The sequence below is a fragment of the Coloeus monedula genome (assembly GCF_965178545.1).
Source record: "Coloeus monedula genome assembly, chromosome: 16".
Lineage (NCBI taxonomy): Eukaryota > Metazoa > Chordata > Aves > Passeriformes > Corvidae > Coloeus > Coloeus monedula.
This window is the reverse complement of record NC_138796.1, coordinates 10,445,706-10,466,173: the sequence shown is the minus strand read 5'-3', so window position 1 is coordinate 10,466,173 and position 20,468 is coordinate 10,445,706. Positions and strand designations below refer to the sequence as shown.

The window sequence follows — 20,468 nt, the reverse complement described above, 5'->3', positions numbered from 1 at the left end:
AAAGTCAGCATTGTTCCTTCTGTACCTACTACCAAGGAAAAACTATTCATACAACACTCACTTACTACCAAAATAACCCTAAGGTGCTTAATAAAAATAATAAATATCAGTGCATTAGAACAAACTTGTTTGAGGTACTAACCTTGCCTTCCTGTTCTTTCTGCACCTCAAAAAACCCAACCATACAAAAATTTAGACATTAAAAGAAAGTAGGGTATTCTCATATGATTAATAGGGATCCTTTCCCACTGAATACAGCGATATTTGATAGCTATTTTCTCTAGTGGTTCCTGGTATGTGAACATGGAGCTATATTTATGTGTTTGTTTAGTTGCATTGCAAGTGAAAGTTTTACCCAACAGTTTTAACTGAAGAAATATTTGTAGCACCCGAGTTGCAGGAAAACAACACATTTTCAGTGTGGCTCTCTGTTTGACAGATGGTCTGCCAGGCAGACAATCCCATTTATCAGACTTGGCCCAGGTGAGACTCTGAAAAATTTCTCCCTGTAATTACTTTTCTTCACTCAACATTTCAGCCATCCATGTATTTGGAAACATTCCAAATGCTATGATTTTCCAATTACAAGCACTAGATAGGAAAGACAAAGTTATTATTTTAAAACTTTTTTTGTCAGTTTTAAAAACAAACAGTAATTTCAACACAATCAAACACAAAGCACTTTCACACAAATCAAGTTATATCCTGCATTTGTTTGTCCAAGGTAGGTTTAACAAAGCAGTTTACTTTGGCAGTCTGTAGATCATTCCATACACAAGAGAACAAGCACAGGCTTTGCGTTTAAGAAAATACAACTATAGAAGAGGCAGCAGAAAGCTTTGCAGAATGGTGAATTAGAAGGAAGAGCTGCCAACATTGTGTGTCCTATTCTTAATCCATACATGGAACTTAAAGAGAATCAATGGACTATGCACATAAATAAAAACAAACACTTTTTTTTTTAGTCACTGTTTTGCATTTTGGTGCCACCACCTCAGATTTTCCAACCATCACTTTGGGGAGAAAAGGGGAGCTAAAGGAATAACAACTGGAAGACTCAGCAAATGAATATATGGCAGGACTATTCAGACCAGACTGACAGGGTACTAAAAGAATTAAAAATCCTCCCCACCATGCAAGCAAATCCCAAGCTTGGAAATGCTGCGAGCTTCATTGCTTCTTTCTGTTTTGCTCTGACAATAAACTGATAAGAAGCACATTTTCTGTGACACTCAGTGGGGGAATTCTGCTTCCCAGTAAGGCACAGGACTTGCTTGTGTCACCAGAACAGAAAACACTGCAGCATCACCCAGGCCCTTGAAGAATAAAGAGAGCACTATGGTGGTGCACCAGCAGACAAAAGCACATGCTGGTACCACGTCATCAGTGTGGAAAGCTATAAAACTACCAGCTTTTTATCTCCATCATTCTCTTGCTAGTTAGTAGCTGCTCATGTAAATTCTTATGGCATGAGAAGACCAGAAACCTTTTCCAAACGCACAAGGAAGCTCTTAAATCACTTGCAGGCTGACTCACAAGCAGCAGCAGTTTACAAAACCTAATCAAGACCAGGCCTAGAGGTTGTACGTGATCTACAAAATTACTGGATTTCAAACATAAAGTGTTGAAAGACTTGAAAAACTAACTTACACCAAATACTTACAGAAGGCACATTTGGTGAGAACAGGAAATGCAGTATTTTTTATTTGTATTTATTTTAGCTTTTTACTTTTACAGACATTAATACAGTGTTACCAACATAGCCCGGCTTAAACACCTGTCTGCCTTTTCTGGACAGGTATCATTTAGGTTGGATATTAGGAAGAAGATTTTTACAGAAAGGGTGATTAGACATTGGAATGGGCTGCCCAGGGAGACGGTGGAGTCACCGCCCCTGGAGGTATTTAAGAAAAGATTGGGTGTGGCACTCAGCGCCATGGTCTGGTTGATAAGGTGGCACTGGGACACAGGTTGGACATGATGATCTCAAAGGTCTTTTCCAACCCAGCTGGTTCTGTGATTCTGATTCTGGGATATGCATCAAGGTGTTGTTTGACCAAGTTGCTTATGACACAGAAATTACTTAAACCTTCAGAGCCTCATTCCCTAATTTTTTGTGATTATCATCCTAAATAAGCATATCCATCTTAAGTTTCTAAAAGCAAAACTCATCTTTCATTTAATTTAGAAAAATCAGAGAAACTCCTTAACAAACATTTTACCTTCTTAGTAAAGAAACAATAATTAACAAGCAGATCAACAACTAAAAGACCAGGTATTTTATTTATGTGTTTCAGGTGGAATTCAAGCTTTAAGATAAGGCTGAGGTTTGTTTATGATCAATCAGATGACTTACGTAAATGTACAACAAAGTTTTCCGATGTTCTAACCAAGGCTCTCTGGGCATTTCCACTGGGGTGAAGAGAACACTTCACAGACTTTCAATCAGCAGTAAGAAAACTCCCAGCAAAACAAAAAACACTAAACAAGTATCTTCTGTATGAACATACTTCAGATTAGAGATATGACTAGACTTGAAACTGTCAGTAAAATTCAGATACTAGATTCAATCAGTATTTTTACACAATAACCTGAGTTGTCCATTTGGAAAAGCTACCTCCAAGAAGGAAGAACCCTTTAGGTTTGGTTATCTTCCAACTAAGAAAGTTTTAAAGTGAATTCTAGTGCTCATAAAAAGATGCCAACAAACCGTTTCTTTTTTCAAAGACGAGCACCTGTCTCTGAGGCAACTCCCTGCCAGTTTGTAAAGAGTGCTGCTGCCAAAGCACGAGCCTAAATAGTTCTCCATACAAATCCTCCTCTTATTCTGTGCTGAGATCTCACAGTCTGAATGCAAGCACAGTGTGCAACATGATTGAGACAAGATTAATTGAAGAACATCACCAAACTGTTATGTATAAAGCAAAAAGGGAAACAGTCCATTGCCCTCCACTGGTGCTGGACTGAGTGGCCCATATGGATTAGGTATGATTTTTACAGACCTAAGTGAAACTCCTCTCAAGCAAATGCATATTCAAACCATCTAGCAATAAACATTACTTTTTATTGGTTTCCAGTGATAGGATGCACAGAAAAAACAGGAAGTCTCCAGAGAGGGCTTGTAGAGGTGCTAACCAACTTCATCCGTCAGTGTTTAAACACTGCCTATAAACGTTTGTAAGAACCAAGAAGAGCATTGCATTTCGGACAGGTGTGATCCACATCCTTTAGGGCATCAATGCAAAAGGGAATTAAGCAGCAGCCTGCTATACACCTGCAAAGGCAAAAAAAGAGAAAAACACTGCTTTACACTTTTTATATACACAAGAAGGTAAAATGTATTTCATCCAAAAGCCATCAGTAAAACTGGTGCCATAAGCTTTAGGATGAACACACATGACTATGGAGTCCATTACTGTATGTTCCAGAACTGCTTTAAGGTCCTGTAGGATCAGATGTAGGCTGATTGAACCACTAAGGCTCAGGTCCCAGACAGAGAAAGCAAAGCTGAGAGCTCCATTACATGTTAGAGCTGTAAAAGGTCAAGGTAAGAGTGCAAACTGGAGTTGACCTACCCCAGCAGGCAGAGGCCACCACATGACAGCCAGGTCAAAGCTCCTGCGTCGTAGGAGAGACGTGTCACTATCACCTGGTTACAGGAAGGGCAGGACATCTGAACCGGGCGGTCATAAAACAGCACTGGCTGCTGCACATACACCGTCTGAACAGTAACTGAGCAGAGAAATAGGCTGTTTACTCAATGAGTACAGAAGGAAAAAAGAGTAGTGGTCAGCTTCCTCTGAACCAGGTATAACTTTGAAATATTCAGGGCTCAGAGGAACAAAATACACGACAACAGAGAGAAATCACCATGGTATTTCCTAATACAGAAATACACTGTCTTAAAAATAAAGCTGCACTAAAAACTGCAGAAAGCCAAATGATGTTATTGACATCAGTACACACTTAGTGATTCACAAGAATTGATTCACCTTGTTCTCTTCAAAAGTATTTTTTGGCAGGTGGTGAACACCTGTGAACCACGATTTTTCATCTTCTGACAGCACCTATTACACAGCCACTTGACACCACCTTAAGGTGAGGTACAGAAGAGTTTTGGAGGCTTACTGGGGTTATTTGCTGGTGGAGGCTGTCCCATGCATGGGGGAGGGTTCATTCCCTTCCCATCTGGCTTCTTCTGTCCAGGGCCAGGGATGGGATAGGGGTGAGGATAGTTCACATTGATTCCTACGGTTTCCTCATAAGAAGGTGGTGCAGATGGGACAGAGTTGCCACTTGGAGCAGACATTATATCTAAAACATAAAAGAGAGAAAATCTTAACAAAAGGCTATATTTATTAAAGGCAAGTGACAAATAATTAGGCTCAATTCAGCAGCAAGAAGATAACTAGATTAAAATGGACTTTTACCAGCATAAAATTAATTCACTAGTATTTGTTTCTGATAGTATGAAATGTTCATCTTGATTTCACTGTTGTTGTTGCGTGCTTCCCACTTCCTTTTCACAGGGTAGCTCTTACAGTTTGTCCCAACACCAATTCTTCCTTTATAAATTAAATATACTAAAGCAGGGAGGTGGGGCATCTTTATTAGTATACTAAAATATCTGGCAGTCTCCTAATTCTCCAAGAACACCATTTCTAATCCCTCTTGTTCACCTGAAAAATTGAACAGTATGATAGGCCACATGGTAGTTGCTAACCAACATGAGCCTGGTTTGTGGTGAAGCTCAAATATTTAAAAAATACTATTTACCTCTGCTGTAATTTGAAATAAGTATTTATATTGAAGGAAAAAGAAACCCAACAATTAAGCATGTCCAACTCAATTCAAAACTTTTACAACTCTCAAATATGTCTAAGGTTGCCGTTTTTGCTTCTTAGAAAAGTTTTAATGAGTTTGTAGTACAACTTTTCCTCCGCCAATTGTTATTTTGTTGCAGAGGATAGGAATGCCGACGACTGCCTTTTCCCAAAGAGGAAAGAAACGACTGCGGTTTCAATGCAGACTTCCTTTCCTCCTCCCCACCTACCCGCTTCAGACTCTACCCTCCATTTTCTTTGTGGAACAAGCTCTCGTGGCATCAGCGCTAACCAAGCATCTCCCTTTTCCCCCTCCTCCTAAGAACCATCAGACAGCTCTCCAAGAGCCACACTCCATTCTGCTGTTGCACATACAATCCCTCTATACATATGCAAGTCTTTTCACACAGTACTATCTGCAAAAGGCAAGCTGTACTTGGAACATTAATTCTATGATGCTATGATAGTTGTATAGGACTACTATGAATAAAAGAGGAGAAATTGCACCGATGCAATTTGCAGGTACAAAAGACAACGCACAAAGTAAAAGAATTTCAGACATAAGTATCTGTTTAGGGCTGGCATCACTCCACTCACACAAAGCTCGGGTGAGACCAGCATACAACTTTCCCAACAATGACACAAGCCTTTCCACTCTCCCAGAGCATGGAAAAGTCCTTGGAATACTGCTGATTATCTTCCTCACGCAACACAGCTTTCATCAAGATTTCAGTGAAGTCTATAAACACTTCCATGAAGAACTTGTCACAAGTCTGTTAACTCTTCCAGGTTACACAGGACTAATCTGCTGCACTGGAGGCATGGGAGATAAACCAGCAAACACCAGTGTTTATACATTCAGGAATCTTCCCAGCTGATTTAGCAGAAATGCAGAAAGGTGTGTTACAAAGGGAACTGTGTACTCAGTCAAGTGTGGGTTTTACAGTAGCCCCATGGCCAGGACAAACACAGGAGCTGGTACAGAAGAACAGACATGGCTACAGGTGCAGGAGCAGTGACTGTGGTAACCCTGGAACAGACATTGCTCCTTCCCACCATTCTCATACTCACACTGCAGCTTTGGCAGAATGAAGAGGGAACAAGACAGCAGTCGAAGATGTTGAAACTCAGTAAGTTTTTGTAGTATCAAGTATTTCACAACTATACTTTAAAAAACCACTGATGTCCTGTTTTCTTTAGAAAATAGAAGTTTTCTCCCTGTGACTAAACTACAAAGCTGAATCACAATCTACTGCTCCCAGTCAGTGTGCTGGTCTTGGCTGGGGGTGCACAAGAAGCCAGGAGGGGGCACTGCCAGAACAGCTGACCCCAGCTGACCAAAGGGGTATTCCAGACCATAAAGCATCATCCTCAGCCATAAAACCAGTAAGAAGGTTGTTGGGAGGGAAATGCTGCTCAGGGACTGGCTGGGCATCGGTTGGTTGGTAGTGAGCAATTAGTCTCATTTGCTTCACTTGCTGGACTGTATTCTCCTCTGTTACTTTCCTTTTCATTACAACTATTTAATTATTGTTTTATTTCAATTATGAAACAGTTCTTATCTCAAGTCATAAGTTTTCTCATGCCCTTCTAGTTTCTTCAGGGGTGCAGTGAGTGAGCAGCTCTGTAGTGTTCAGTTGCCAGGTGGGGTTAAACACACAGCTCCTTCTGCTACTCAGCTCTGCTTCACTGATGAGCAAGTTCTAAGAAATCAACACCCTTTCAGAGATTTCAAAATGATCATAACTTCCAGCATGAACGCTTCTAGTCTTGATATTTACTTATTTTTAAATTATGTTGCTGTTCATTTCTTACCACCAAGTGGTTTTGAACAACCATTTCAATTTAAACATTATCACTACCCTTTTTCTGCACTTTCACTTTTTTTTTCGTTTTCCTGTAGACAAATGCAAACAGGTCTCAAGTCTTTACAGCACTTTGTGACATCCCTTTTCATCTTCTAAAGTTTCAAAACTGTAGCACAAATAACATGTACAAAGTACTACAGTGAATGGTGTAAAACTAAAACTGTGTATGAATTCCTTTAAGTTATCTATCAAAACAAAAATTCCTAATAAACATCAAGATGAGATCAAGACTACAAAAAAGCCTCTTCAAAATCTGAGTATTGTGGATGTAACCACAACTTCAGCTTTTCAATTTCATTTTTCTAATGTCTCTCCTGCTTTAAATGCCAACTTTGAAGAGATATTTGAACCATCACTTCATACAGCCAGTGCGAATGTGTTTCACACTCCAGGTCTGGAATATTAGGCTGGGGACAAGGGAAATACCAGTCTCTGCTTGGTATGTAAAAAACCAAGCAACCAAAAACCCATCCAGTAAAGAACTGCTTACAATTACAGCTATCCTAACCTGGTCTGGCCAAACAAATGTTTTTGCCCTTCCCTTAATCTCTTGCTAAAATTTGACACAACTTAACCCTCAAATTAAACAATTCCTATGCAGTCCTCTTCACTAGAAATCCCAAGTCGCCCTCCAACAACACAGGTGGTTTAGAACGGCTACCTTCACAGCAGAGTCTAAGACAGCTACTGATCAGCAACATCTGGAATGAAACACAGGTTGAAGACTAATTTTTTTTTAACAACCTGTCAGGATATACAGGTTTATCAGAGCACTCAGTGCACAGCAAGCCCTAACACAGCAGCCTCTTGGACCACCAGCTTCATCTGAACTCTGGACAACAACTTTCTTGTTTACCAACCTGCTGAGGAATATTATCTCAAAGTTGTTTAAATTTCTCAGGCGTTTGTGAGAGAATAAAATCCAGTAATCACAACAAAAAAAAGACTTTGACATATTATTATTTCATTAAGAACCAATGGCATTGAGGTCACACTGAATTCTATACTGGCGAAGAATATTACCACGCGGTGTGTTCTGCCGGGCAGGAGACATTTCAGAGGTTACTGTGTTACTTTTACCAAGTAATCAATAGTCTGGGAATAATCCTGAGTGGCCTCCTCTGAGTTACCCACTCCCCGGGGCAGGGCAGGGCCGGTCCGAGGGGAGCTGCTGCCGCGCGGCTCCCGAGCGCATTCCCTAAGGAAAGGGCCACCTTCCGCCTGCCACGCTCGGGGAGGCGAAACTCCGGCCTCGCTCGGCCCCCAGCCGGCATCGCCGAGGGCAGGAGCCGCCGCCCACGGTCTCTCCCGGACCGTCCCGGAACCAGGACTGGGACCGCGCCACTCGGGATACCGCTGGCCCGCCAAGCCCCGACCTGCCCCCGGTGCCCCGCGGGCTCCTGCGGAGAGGGATCGGCCCCCGAGCCGAGGCTGCTCCCCCGCCCCGCAGCCGGGCCGGAGCACCGGGAGCGGCCCAGGGAGGGCAGCGCTCGGGGCCGGGAGCGGACCCGGCGGAGGAACACAGCCTGCCCCCGCCGCCCCACTCTGCTCTGCCCGCGGCACCGCCAGGCTCCGGGCGGCGCGGCACAGCCCTTACCGACTCTCCTCTCCTCTCTGCTCCGCTCCGTTCGCCCGGGCGCAACCACGGTCAGCACGGCTTGTCCCGTCCCGTCCCCACCCGCGTTTCCTCTTGCCCTTCCCCCTAGAACCGTGAGCAAGCGCCGCGGGCGCAGCTCGGGAGGGCGCTCCGCTGGCCTCGGACGGGCCGTGCCCTGGGAGCCGCCTCGGCCGCTCCCCCGGACCCACCGGCTCCCGGCAGCGGCGCGTCTGGGCGGGACGGGAAGGGAAAGGAAGGGGGGAAAGCCTGTGGAAGTACAGGCACTCCTGACGCATTTCGCAGTCCCGGTGATCGGGAACTCCTCGGCTTTCGCCAAGAGCTCACAGCGATTAAACCAGTAATCTTCAACTTTCCCGTCAGCAGCACAGCCAAGCACCGTGTTCTGTAACACTACAGGAAAATTACTTTCCTAATTCTACGATACCCCTTACGTTACCAGATCAGGTATTTCAGACAACATATAAGAACACATAAAATGATCAACAAAACTTTCAAGTTCAAGATTCAGTGATTTTACGTAGTGTCTTTACAAGCAATTGAACTGGATTCAGTCTTTAGAAAACACAAGAGTACATCACTCCTTCCTCTATCCAGCTCCAAGATAACACAAAATGTGAATTATGGCCAGATCCCTAAAAGGGCTTCAAGAGGGACTGCTTCACACGTTGGTTTGTGTGAATCTACCTTGGACTGAAGGGACTTGATAACCCCTGGGGGCTCAGCAGGGACAGTTCATAAGGCCTTTTGGCTGAAAGCATCTAAAATCTGTTAAAGTCCAATTTTTGTATTTAAATCTTTTCTTTTCTTGAACCTTGCCGTAAGGAACACACAAAAAGCCTCAATTCAAACCAATGCTGGAGCAGGGAGTCAGGTTTTATAGGATGAAAGGGGGTCCTACCCCAAGTGATGATAAACCCAGCATGAAGCTCTGCAGTCACAGTAACCTAAATCACCTGCAAGTATGGGTACTTGGGGATGTCATCAGATGTTGAGACTATTGAGGGCATGAATACTCCCAGTCCCCCGATTTGGGGAGAACAGAGAGAGGAGTGTGGAGTGTGATCTATCAGCACTGAGATTAGAACTAAGAGGTGAATAAATTTATACCATTATCAAGAAATCACATTACAGATTATTTTTCTAAGGAGCAGAACATGAGTAATTTGGTTTTTGGTGCCCTGGATTAACTAAAATTGGAGTAATTGTTCTCTTACTAACTAAATCTCCTTCCCCAGATGGCTATGAGCAGCTTAGGAGCCACAGGAGAGAGAAGCCATGACTGAACACATCTCCCAGGGTGAAATAAGGCATGACCTTCAACTGAAAGCCTTCTTACTCTAACTGCCATCTCTCTCATGTGTAGTGTTTTGCATCTAGTCTAGGCTGGCTCATGCTCCTCCTTGGGGACCCCAGTAACATTCCTCCTTTTTGCCCTACTACTGTTTCCACCAAATGTCCAAAGAGGCGGTTGGGATCCATTTACTGGTACATGAGTGTATTTCCTCTCACTATCCATACTCCTTCCCACCTAGCTCACCATTTGCTAGTTCCTGCCTTTCCAGTCCTTTTGCTGGATGGCACTGGGTGAAAGAAGCATCAGCTTCAGCCACTCTGTGGCTGGCCCAGTCACCACAGCACCTGTGAGCTTGTGGAAAATTCCACAGAAGTCACAATTAATGGAATATTATGTAGTGGTCAGTGGAACAAATCGGCCCAAGCCAGTTGAAGGGCTCTGTGGCCACCTTAAGTAACAAACTAACACTTTTCTGAGGAATACATATATCCTTGCTAACAAATACTTTTACCACCTTGAGCCAAGCATGCGCTTTAGGCAGAGTTATCCTGTCCTTAAAAGTAATGCCCTGCTTCTTAATACTACATTGATGTTAAGGAGTTTTATTCCTGATTTTCAGTGACAAGCTTGTGGAAAATTGGCAAGTTTGGTGTGGAGAATTGATGAGGCTGGTTGAGCAAGGACATGAGTTGAGGTGCTTGCTTATCTTACACCTAACTTGAGTGAGGCTTAAGCACTGCATGGTGTCTAGGGTAAAGTGTAGGGCTCACAGCCCAGTGTCTCAGTGAAGTAGAGAGCGTGCTTACACTTTGGTATGGAGACAGGGCCTCAGCCCTCTTGTCCACGCACAGCAGGCCTTATTAGAAGTAGAAATCTGGTCCTGTGAGGAGATGTGTGGCCAGCAGGCCAAGAAAGTGGATTCTGTCTCTCTGGTCCACTCTCATGAAACTCCACCTGCAGGGCTGCATCCAGGTCTGTGGCCCCCAACATAACAAGGGCATGGAGCTGCTGAAGCAAGTCCAGAGGTGGCCATGAAGATGTGCCAAGGGCTGCAGCACCTCTGCTATGGAGACAGGCTGGGAGAGTTGGGGTTGTTCAGGCTGGAGAAGAGAAGGCTCCAGGGTGACCATACTGCTCCTTTCAGTACTTAATGGGGGCCTATAAGAAAAATGGAGACAAACTTTAGCAAGGCCTGTTGCAACAGGAGAAGGTATGATGGTTTTAAACTGACGGAGGGATCAATTTAGACTAGATATAAAAAAGGAGGCTTTTACAATGTTGGTGGTAAACCATTGTCACAGCTTGCCCAGAGAGGTGGTGGATGCCCCTGGAAACATTCAAGGCTGGGTTGGACAGGGCTCTGAGAAATCTGGTCTACTGAAAGATGTCTCTGCTCATTGCAGGGGCCTTGGACTAAATTATATTTAAAGGTCCCTTCCAACCCACACTGTTCTATGATTCTGTGATGATGATGTGCAGTTGTAAAATACTGATGGGCGTAAAGATGATCAAGCAAAGGTCAGATGGCCTGTACTGCTTCCTCAGCCAAGTGGAGGAGGAAGTGAGCCTGAAGTATCATGGTTCTGTTCTGCCTTTGATTCAACCATAAATCCTGACTCAGCCTGACCAAAGGTAACCAAAATCCTCATTATCCCTCATTTACATATGAAACATACACCAATATGCAACTGAGAAAGTGTCTTCCCCCCACTGTCTAAGATGGAAGTGACAGGTAACCAATTATATTTGACTAGTCCCACCTCCATTTATCTGAAAGTATAAAATTGGTATTTTCAATCCTCCATGTAGAGGATGAGAATATGACCCCATTTCAAGGACAAGTGGACTGTTCTGCTCCTCTCTCCTCCCCAAAACAGAGATGCCTCTTTAGTAAGATTTTCACCTCAGTGAAACTACAGTTAATTAACTGTGAAGTTATGTGTAATGAAAAACTGAGTTTTTAATTCAGCTTGAAACCACTGGCTGGTGCTAATGCAGTAACTGCATTTATCAGCAGCAATTCCAAATCTGTATTCCTGTTGCTTCAGTAAGTAGCATTATTTGTGAATCTGTGATTAAGGGCATTCTTATTAAACACAACCAGACTACAGTGCCAAATAGATAATAACCAGAAATTAAGGCCAGCCACATTCAGCCCCTCTGATCTCCAACACAAGTGGGGTTATTTTGTGCCAAATTTCATACTCTAATGAAACAGAGCTGCAGCCCGATAGCCTACCTGGGTTAGGCAGGGTGTTGCCCCAGCAAACCCACAGAGCTGCCCCGAAGCTGCCGCCTGCGCGTTGGCACCCACAGAGGTTCTCTTCCTGCAGCAGACCAGGTGACTGGGTGGGGACACAACCAGCGCCAGCTCGGGGCATGCATGAGGAAACGTGGCTAGAAACCGACACAGCTTTTTATCTCTCCCATCCCCCCAAGAGCTGCGTACCTGAAGATTATAAACATAACTTGTTTTGAAAAAGTCATAAGAAAAAAGGGCCCCATGGCAGATTCAGAAGCTTGGTGTAAGAATGCAGCAGGATGCAACCGGGAGAGCTCCGCTCCATTTCCATCCCGTGGCACGGTGTGCTCAGCAGCCCCAGCTGCTCTATTCACTGTTTGGCTTCTCTCTGCTCTACTGAGTCATCACCAGGGCTGCTAACAGCAGCATGGAAATGTACACAGAGTATAGTGGATGTTTTGACATCACCCTGATTGTACACACAGTATTACAGAACACCAGCAGATGTCAGTTTAGCCCCAAAAATAATTGCATGTTGGCTTTATTAGCTTCTGCTTTTACAGCAGTAGGCTTCTGTCAAAGAAGCTAAATGAAGTTCAAAAGTTGATGCACATTTAAAAGCCTGTTAGCCACATTTTACATACTGTAATATGTTCTCAATGTGTAAAATAAGTAAACCTTAATCTCACCTTAATTTTCTCCTGCCTGAAAATCACAGGACTTGCATGCATACAAATAAATATTTTTTTTGTGCATGTCATTTTGCATATACCGATTTGTTGAAGCTAGGTAAGAATTTCTATGACTTTCAATCATTTCAGCAATACTAGATATGGATATAGATATAATGGGTCATGCCAGAATGCAGTTTCAGACCAATAACCAATGTACAGGGATAGATTTAAAGAGAAAGCAAGGTAGATACGTTAAGCCAAATAATCTGAAAGAATGTTTGCTTTTTTCTTCACTGCTGCAATGGCTGATTCAAGTTGCTAAGCAAACAGAACAAGAACGTCAACACAATTTCAACAGTTAGTACAATGACACAAGTGTTGAGGTTCACATGAGAAGCCTCAAAGATGACAACAAGATCCCACACTCAAGTATAAAAATGCATGTTCACATTGCTGAGGTGTCCTCAAAGCATTGGTGATACTGGTGATACAGGATAAATTAATTTCAACTTCCACATGGTCATCTCCAACCCTGTAGGGCAGAAGAGCAATAGCTAAAGGAACCACTTGAGCCTCAGGGTTTTGTTGAGCTCAGAGTTTAAGGGTTTCATCAGCTTCCAGACCAACCCTCTGGTAACTTCAGCACTTTCCAACAATACAGTTTTATTCTCTAGGCTGCTTCTGAATGAATGCACATAAAACCTACTGCAATAATTAAAACTAAGTACAACCATAATATACTTCCTCTTATGTATTATTACTGCAAAACTCCTGATCACAAAATACTTCAGAGCTAACAACACAATCATTAACAGCTTGCAGAGGCAGGCCTAGGTAACACTGCTGTATTGTTTCTGCTTGGGTGAGCTCTGTTCTATAGAACCAACTCTACCAACATGAGCAGTTATCAAACAGCCTGACATTAGAGATGGCAAATTCATGGGAAAGTGTGGTGCAGTTTCCTTGTGTGAACAAGAGCAGAGCCTGAAGTCAAAGCTGCCAGGAGGTGGGTTACCTTGAATGCTGGTTTCCAAACACTTGGCTTAAAAAATAGAAAAGCTGTGATAGAGGCTTTGCAGCATTCCTTTGGGAGTTAATAACTTCAACTTAGACTATCCTCAAGTAAATTTTGTGATAGAGGGGGAAGAGGAAAAAGGAAAAAAAAAAAAAGAGAGAGAGTAGATAGACAACAAACACACCCTACCTTTCAGAAACTACTTAGTGAAGATAAATACCCTGTGTCTGACTGCATCATTGCTTACGTTTATATATCAAAACAAATCTATTGCTCCATACCAATACAGAAGTGGAAGAGGAAAAAAACCCCAAAAATCCCCTCATGACAGAAAAATGATGACTTCAAGTCAGCTTGCAGACACACGTTATCTTACATTAAACCATCTTCTTTCTCAGCCCCCATTTCCTTCCAGTTTCTTCACCCCACCCCTTCACAACAGCCACTCAGACACATCTGCCCAGTGCTCTCTGGTGAGCCGGGCTTGAAGCTGAGCTTTCCTGACCTATTTATTTCATCTGCAAAGGTTGGTAGTATGTGGGGTAATATGCTTGTGAAAGATTAGAATATTAATGAGTTTATCACATGAAACAGAAGCAGCATATCAAGTCTAAAACTGCAGATGGTCCCCCAGGAATGCAATTGATTGACAGAATTGTGAAATTAATCCAAACCTAAATATTAGTACTTTGCAGTCCTTCTAGTATTGCTTCCTTCTTAATTACCAACTCCCGTAGTGTTATTTGATCATCATAACAACAGCTGCCAGACTGCAACACTGTGTCACACTACAGCAAAGTATTTAAGTATGTAAATCATATTATCTCCCCTTGAGAGTGAGACAGAAGTGTGGTGTCAAAAGAGCTAATGATAGATTTCTTCTTCTCAGAACACTTGGCACTTCACATAAAGAATTACATGGAGAATAACCACTCACTGCCAGTAACGGGTCTCCTAGAATGAACAATCAAAAAGAAATAGTTATGATAGAAAAGCTTCACATTTAAAAACAGCAGATCTGTCCTGATTAAGTCATCCATTATTTGATGGATCTATTAATGCCATAACAAAACATATAGGAAAAATTATGATTCTCCAACCATTTACCCTTCATATTCATCTTCCTATTCCCTTGACAGGGTACAGGAAGGATGTGATTTTAAAAATAAAGCTGCCTGGTTATTTTTCCTGTAGACAGAACTGAAGTAGGATTTCCACTGCTTTGATGTCATTGCTGAATGAAGTGGTGCAAAAACCCCTTCTTCCTACCCTTCCTCCAGAATAATGCCTGACCTGCGTTTGGCCAAGCTGTGGTATAGTCTTGGCATAAATCAGCCTTGCCAGCTCTTGTTGTACCTGACCACTGAAATCACTGATCTGAATCTTGCAGTGAAGCTTCCTGCTATTTTGCTTAAGGCAGCAGCCTTGATCATCAACTTCTAATGAAGTGTTTTGATTCAACTCTGTGGATCTAAAGTGAGTAAGGAATGATTCAGTATTCTCTTGTGCATAATTCTGATAGAATATTCACACAGCTGTCATCTGGACACCAGAATTATTGTAATCTAGTTGGGATATAGGGAAGAAATACAGAAATATGTGTAAAGATTAAGACCATATTACTAAAAATTCATAGTTATCTTATAAGGCTTTCCTTCAGGCCTCAAATAACCACTTCTCTTAAAGACTGTTTCTAGCATCATTCACACATTATGTGCAAAGCTAGATTCCAATAAGCATTTATTTTCTTATGTTCCTCTCACTTTATGAGCTATTGATATTGAATTCTGTATTGGTTTATAATCTCTAGGTTTTTTTACTTAGGTTGCATGATTTAAGAATAGACATAATGTTTAGCATTCCAGTTCCCTACCTCTGGCAGGACTGCCTTAATTGAAGACACTTTAGTGAATCTCTCAAGTCTCAGCTCAGAAGGGGTCAGTTCCTCTTTCAGAACTCAGACATTATATGTCATATCTTGTCACTTGATACTGGTTGTCTGTAGGAAGCAGCAAGCCAGGAAGTTTATCATCTGGGCAAAAGTGTCATGGCTACAGAGCTAAAACAGCAGCAGCAATGTGAGCATTAACAGCCATTTACCAAACTGATGACTAATCATGGTGAAATGCAATCTCATCTGCCATTGCTACACACTAAGAAAACATTTCTCCAAATTTGCATGCAGCCTTGTTACACTGGATGCCAAATGTTTAGGAGACTCCTTGTTTGAAATGAAACCTTTGTCTTTTCAGACTGAGCCTTTGTGATAAGTGCAGCAATCAGTAAACAATTATGAATATGCTTACAAAGACTAGTAATAAAGATAAGTGAACTAGAAAGCCTCACGTGGGCTTGTGAGAACTGACTGATCTGCTGGTTGCATAGATTCTGCAAGTCTTGATTGCATGCACAGCTCCTCCTGAATTTGCCCTGTAGCAAAATCATGTGTTCTGTGACACAATCACAACAGAATCTACCGTAACTAAAAATAAACTGCTTCTCTGCAAATTTATGACTCAGTTAGTCCAGCTCATAAATAACTGTCCAGCAATGGTCAGCAAACGCATTGATTATGTGCTTATGACTATCACATTGTGCACGACCTCATCAATTGTCATTAGAGCCAGCTATTTTAGTATCTTCAAATACCTGCAACACTTGGGTTTAGCCCCAGATGGTTGTTTAGTAAGTCATCAGTTCTCTGAGCAGCTTATGTTACCCTCATTTGTGTATCTGACCCAGCTGCTTTACCACTTCCTTGATAGCTTTCAGCACTCCAGAGTTGCCTCACAAATCTATTTAAGAAGCTGCCACCTCTGTGGCACCAATTCTGCTACTCCTGGATGGTGGGAGAGCTTGGTAATTGGCCACCTTTCCAGTATGTCTGCATGAGCAATTAAGAACACCTGCCCTAAAGCCAGGAGTGGCTCTGCCCCCTGTAGGGCAGACACAGCTACCAGCACAATGAACCCTAATGTTTCTTTAATCAGATGGGAGTGACAATACTTTATTTGTCCACTAAATTTTATTAATTAAATCAAATTTAAATTAGAGTCTTCTTTATTTTAAACAAAAAATTGAGTCCAAATTAGAATTTAAGTCAGACCAACAGCTGAAGCTGTCTCATGTTAGAACTGTACTTTCAATGTAAGAGCAAAAATGTCACCTTTGTAACCATTTGTTTTAAGTTTTATATACTTGGTTTTGGGAACATTTACCATAAACTTTAGAAAAACAGGCAGTGGGCTGTCTCCAAAGGACTTTTACAAAAGGGAAATTATTTGACAAATATTGGGGGATTAAAGCCTTCATCATAAAATGAATCCTTATTGCATTTGGAAAGGATTTTTCACTCACTAAAGAATGACATAAGAGTGGTCACTTGCATTCTACCAAGAAAGAATCAAGCTATTATAGGTCAATAAAGAGTATAAAGAATATATACATCTTAACTTCAAATAAAAATATTTGTACAAGTCAGTTATGTCTGTAATAAGAAGAGTATTTTTGCTTTAAGTCTTGAAGCAAAGGAATTTCTAAAATTATTTTCTCCCTATTGTTGGCATGTAGCAATTATGCTGCTTTGGCAGATTTCTCAGAATTACGTCTGATTTGTACACAGATGAACATTTTGATTTAAACTTAATTAAGGTCATTGATTTAAACTTAATTAAATAGAAAACTGCAGAGAATTTTACATTTGATAGTTTTACAGCTGTTGACAAATGGAACAAAGGAAATCAAGCATCCTCAAAAGTAAGGGAACCAAGCAAACTGAAGTAACTTCAATTTAAAAATAAGTCCCCAAGAAGAAAGACTGTGTGCATTGAGCTACAAATAACTAAGCAATTTTATACAAAAAATATTATGGTCTTTAAATATTTTTCTCAAGGATTCAGACATAGTGTGATTTGTCCACAAGATGGCACACACCGTATCCAGAAGGGACTGACACAGAAATGTCCTTTGTAACATCTGTGGGACAAAAAACTTTCACGGTAATTATCCTTCTTAATTTCCTTATCCTTCTAGGCAAGCACAGAAGAAAACCTGTCTGTAATTATTTTCTTGGTTTGCTTATATAATCCAAAAATCTGCTTGCGTCAGAGATAAGCAGACTTCAGTTCACATGGAAAACAGAAAATGTCTATCATCCAGGGGAACTATTTTTTCTCTTTCAGATTTTAGGTGGCTGGAACCAAGTTAAGTCATACACAAGAGGCAAAGGTATTGCAGGGAGAAATATTATAACCTTACTGAACATCTGGTTTTTACCAGCCTGTTGCCTAGGAGAAGCAGGCAAGAGTGGAAAGGGCTGAGGGTTTAAAGAACTGACCAAACCTGAAAAACTCAGAGTGAAGGCAACAGTGCTTCATAGGAAGATAAAATTAGTAACAGTCTAGAAGAATTTATCCCTACATACTTGATAACTGAAAGACATCAGATTCTCAGAGCCCTCACAGGTCTGTTCAGATTAAAAATAAACCCCTCAGTGTTCATTTTCCCCCCCATTCAGACTGACCTTGTTGTCACTGCCAACTGGAATTAGCCTAAACCAAGACAACCGGGCAGGTTTTCCCACCCGGCTGCTGTCAAGCAGCGTGAAGGAAGCTGTCCCTTGGTGGCTCTTCAGAAAACTGAAATGTGTTTGGTTTCCGTCCTATAGGCAAACTTTTAAGGGAGTGAAAAATTCCTGCTACAATGGGCAACTGAAGTCTCAGAGGCCAACAAGGGTTTGAGATGTCACTCAGGAGGGATTTTCAGCAATGTGTACGTGAAGTGACTAAAATCCCTGGAATTATAAGTGCAGCAAATACAACAGGTGCAATAAGTACACCACTGCTCCCACAAAACAAGGTCCCTTTCTAATGCTGACATCATATTTCTGTTTGCTCTTGACCATTTCACAGAAAAGAGCAGAGAATCACCCACGTGCTGCACGGCAAGGGTTGTTCTGTGTTAGTGCTGAGTCCTCCACCTGCCACAGCTGAAGTTTTGAGCAGAAATCAGCTAAGTGATTGGATTGTTGAGAGTGAAAGGAGAAGGTTTCAAGTAGTGCCAAGAAGGGCATCTCTCAGCTCAGAGACACTCAGAAGTTACAATGCACCAGTGAACAGGCAGTGCTCTGAGCTGTGAACTGGCTGTGAGTGTGAAGTGGAAAGGACACTTGGAAGAAATTTATTTTAAGGTTAACAGCTCTACAGAACTTGTGAAAGTGCTCAGAAGTGCTGTAAGTGAAACAGATACGCACTAGAGGCCTTTTCTTTTTAACATTTAAACTAAAGACACTGTGGAAACTTGGGGCTAAATTTCATTTTACACAAGGTAAAGCAGACTCTTTGTGAAAGTGAAGAAATATAACTGCATACAACTATCACTATTCCAACTCCTACTTTGCACTTTTGTGCTTTATTCCAGCTAGAAAGTGCTCTTAGGTATGCATCAGGTCTGCTTCCAGGCTTGGGGAAAACACCCAAACCCCGCTAAGTACTTGAGAATAAGAAAGCTGGGTGAGGGGACAGCTGATCAGTAGAATTAAACATTGGTAGTCTGAGTACCCAAGTTTCGTTTCCTACTTCCTTTACTGAATTGCTCTGTAAATAATTACAAAAGTAATTCCAATTCCACTGCACAGAGCTGCCACTGACAAAATGAGATTAATTGCTGTTACTCAGAGCCCACAAAGGCGACCTCCAGCAAAGTACATGGGAAAGCCACATCCACAGTGGCAAGATGAGGTGGATCAATAAGAACAGAACATGGAATTTCTTCTGTTGCAGATGATTAATATGGGGTTGTATTTTGAGCAAATTTAATGGACAGTCCATTACTTACTAGTGTTTGATGACAAAACAGAGGGGGAAAAATCAATTTAAAAATCACCCAGGTGCAGAGGTAGAAGTTATACAAATTGTTCATGAAAAATAATAAAACCCAAAAAACTCACCCTGCCACCAATCCTCCCGAAAACCTTATATCACACACACACACATATATATAAAAAATAAAATCTGCATTAATTATTCCAGCTCTAAAGTGGGAGCTACATGTCCATGTAATGTCTCGTCTCCATTTCAAGCCCAGAGAGATTTACACAGTGTGTAATGCAAATCCCCATCAGAAAAATCTTTTATTCAGGCACACAACATTCTCTGTGGTATTCCTTCTTATTTGAAGTTATACTGCTCCATGAAGTTACTGGAGATTGATGGCAGCAGTATCAGTATGCTGCCTATCCTAAGAACTTGAAAAATTAGAGGAGAAGTTGGTCTAGCAAACCAGGCATTTTATCTTCTAATAAATCAGTTGGTGTGGACCACTAACTGTATATGATACTATTAACACATTTGCTATTAGTTTATTTCTGAGTTGGAATATGCCTACTTTGTTCCAGAATGCCCACGCCATTCAATGTCCAGCCATTTCTGATTAGGTCAGACACCGGGTTTGGACACCCAGAGGAAAGACACAAATGTCAGCTGCAAAAGCGGCCTAGAGGAGCAATGTTAAATCAGTGTGAAATCAGCATCTAATTTCCCCATAGAGACGAATGTGACATACCTTTTAATTAAATGTCAGCCTGTCGATATTTTTCAGATTAGTTATGAATGTGAAATAGACCCCAGAAAATGGAATTAAAATGGGCAAATTGGTTAAACTCCTGCTGACACATTAAATTTTTATTCTCAGTGCCCCACAATGAGCATTCTAAGAAATTACAGCTTATCTTTTTATTATAGTTATGAATCAACTTTCAGGTTCTGAATGCAAGGCAGAGAACAAAATAGTGTATTTACTCCAGTTCAAGCCTATTCCCACAAAACATCTTTTGCAGTGGTATATAATAAAGTGTGGATTTAGGTCAGCCTTTATTACAGATTGAATTGTTTGCTTTTCTTGGAGGTAATGGAATGGGTCCCATTTAATGTGGATG

At 41.6% G+C, this 20,468-nt stretch overlaps 1 protein-coding gene across 1 annotated transcript; it reads right to left on the bottom strand.

Moving 5' to 3' along the window:
* Positions 1–3,044: 3,044 nt before the first annotated feature.
* LITAF (lipopolysaccharide induced TNF factor) lies at positions 3,045–8,388 on the bottom strand. Its single transcript, XM_082292046.1, has 4 exons — positions 8,289–8,388; positions 4,129–4,314; positions 3,576–3,732; positions 3,045–3,274 (listed from the first exon to the last, which is right to left on the bottom strand). Exons 2-4 carry the CDS (start codon positions 4,307–4,309, stop codon positions 3,166–3,168), a joined length of 447 nt encoding a protein of 148 aa, XP_082148172.1. The 5' UTR covers positions 4,310–4,314; positions 8,289–8,388; the 3' UTR covers positions 3,045–3,165.
* Between the last annotated feature and the right edge of the window lie 12,080 nt (positions 8,389–20,468).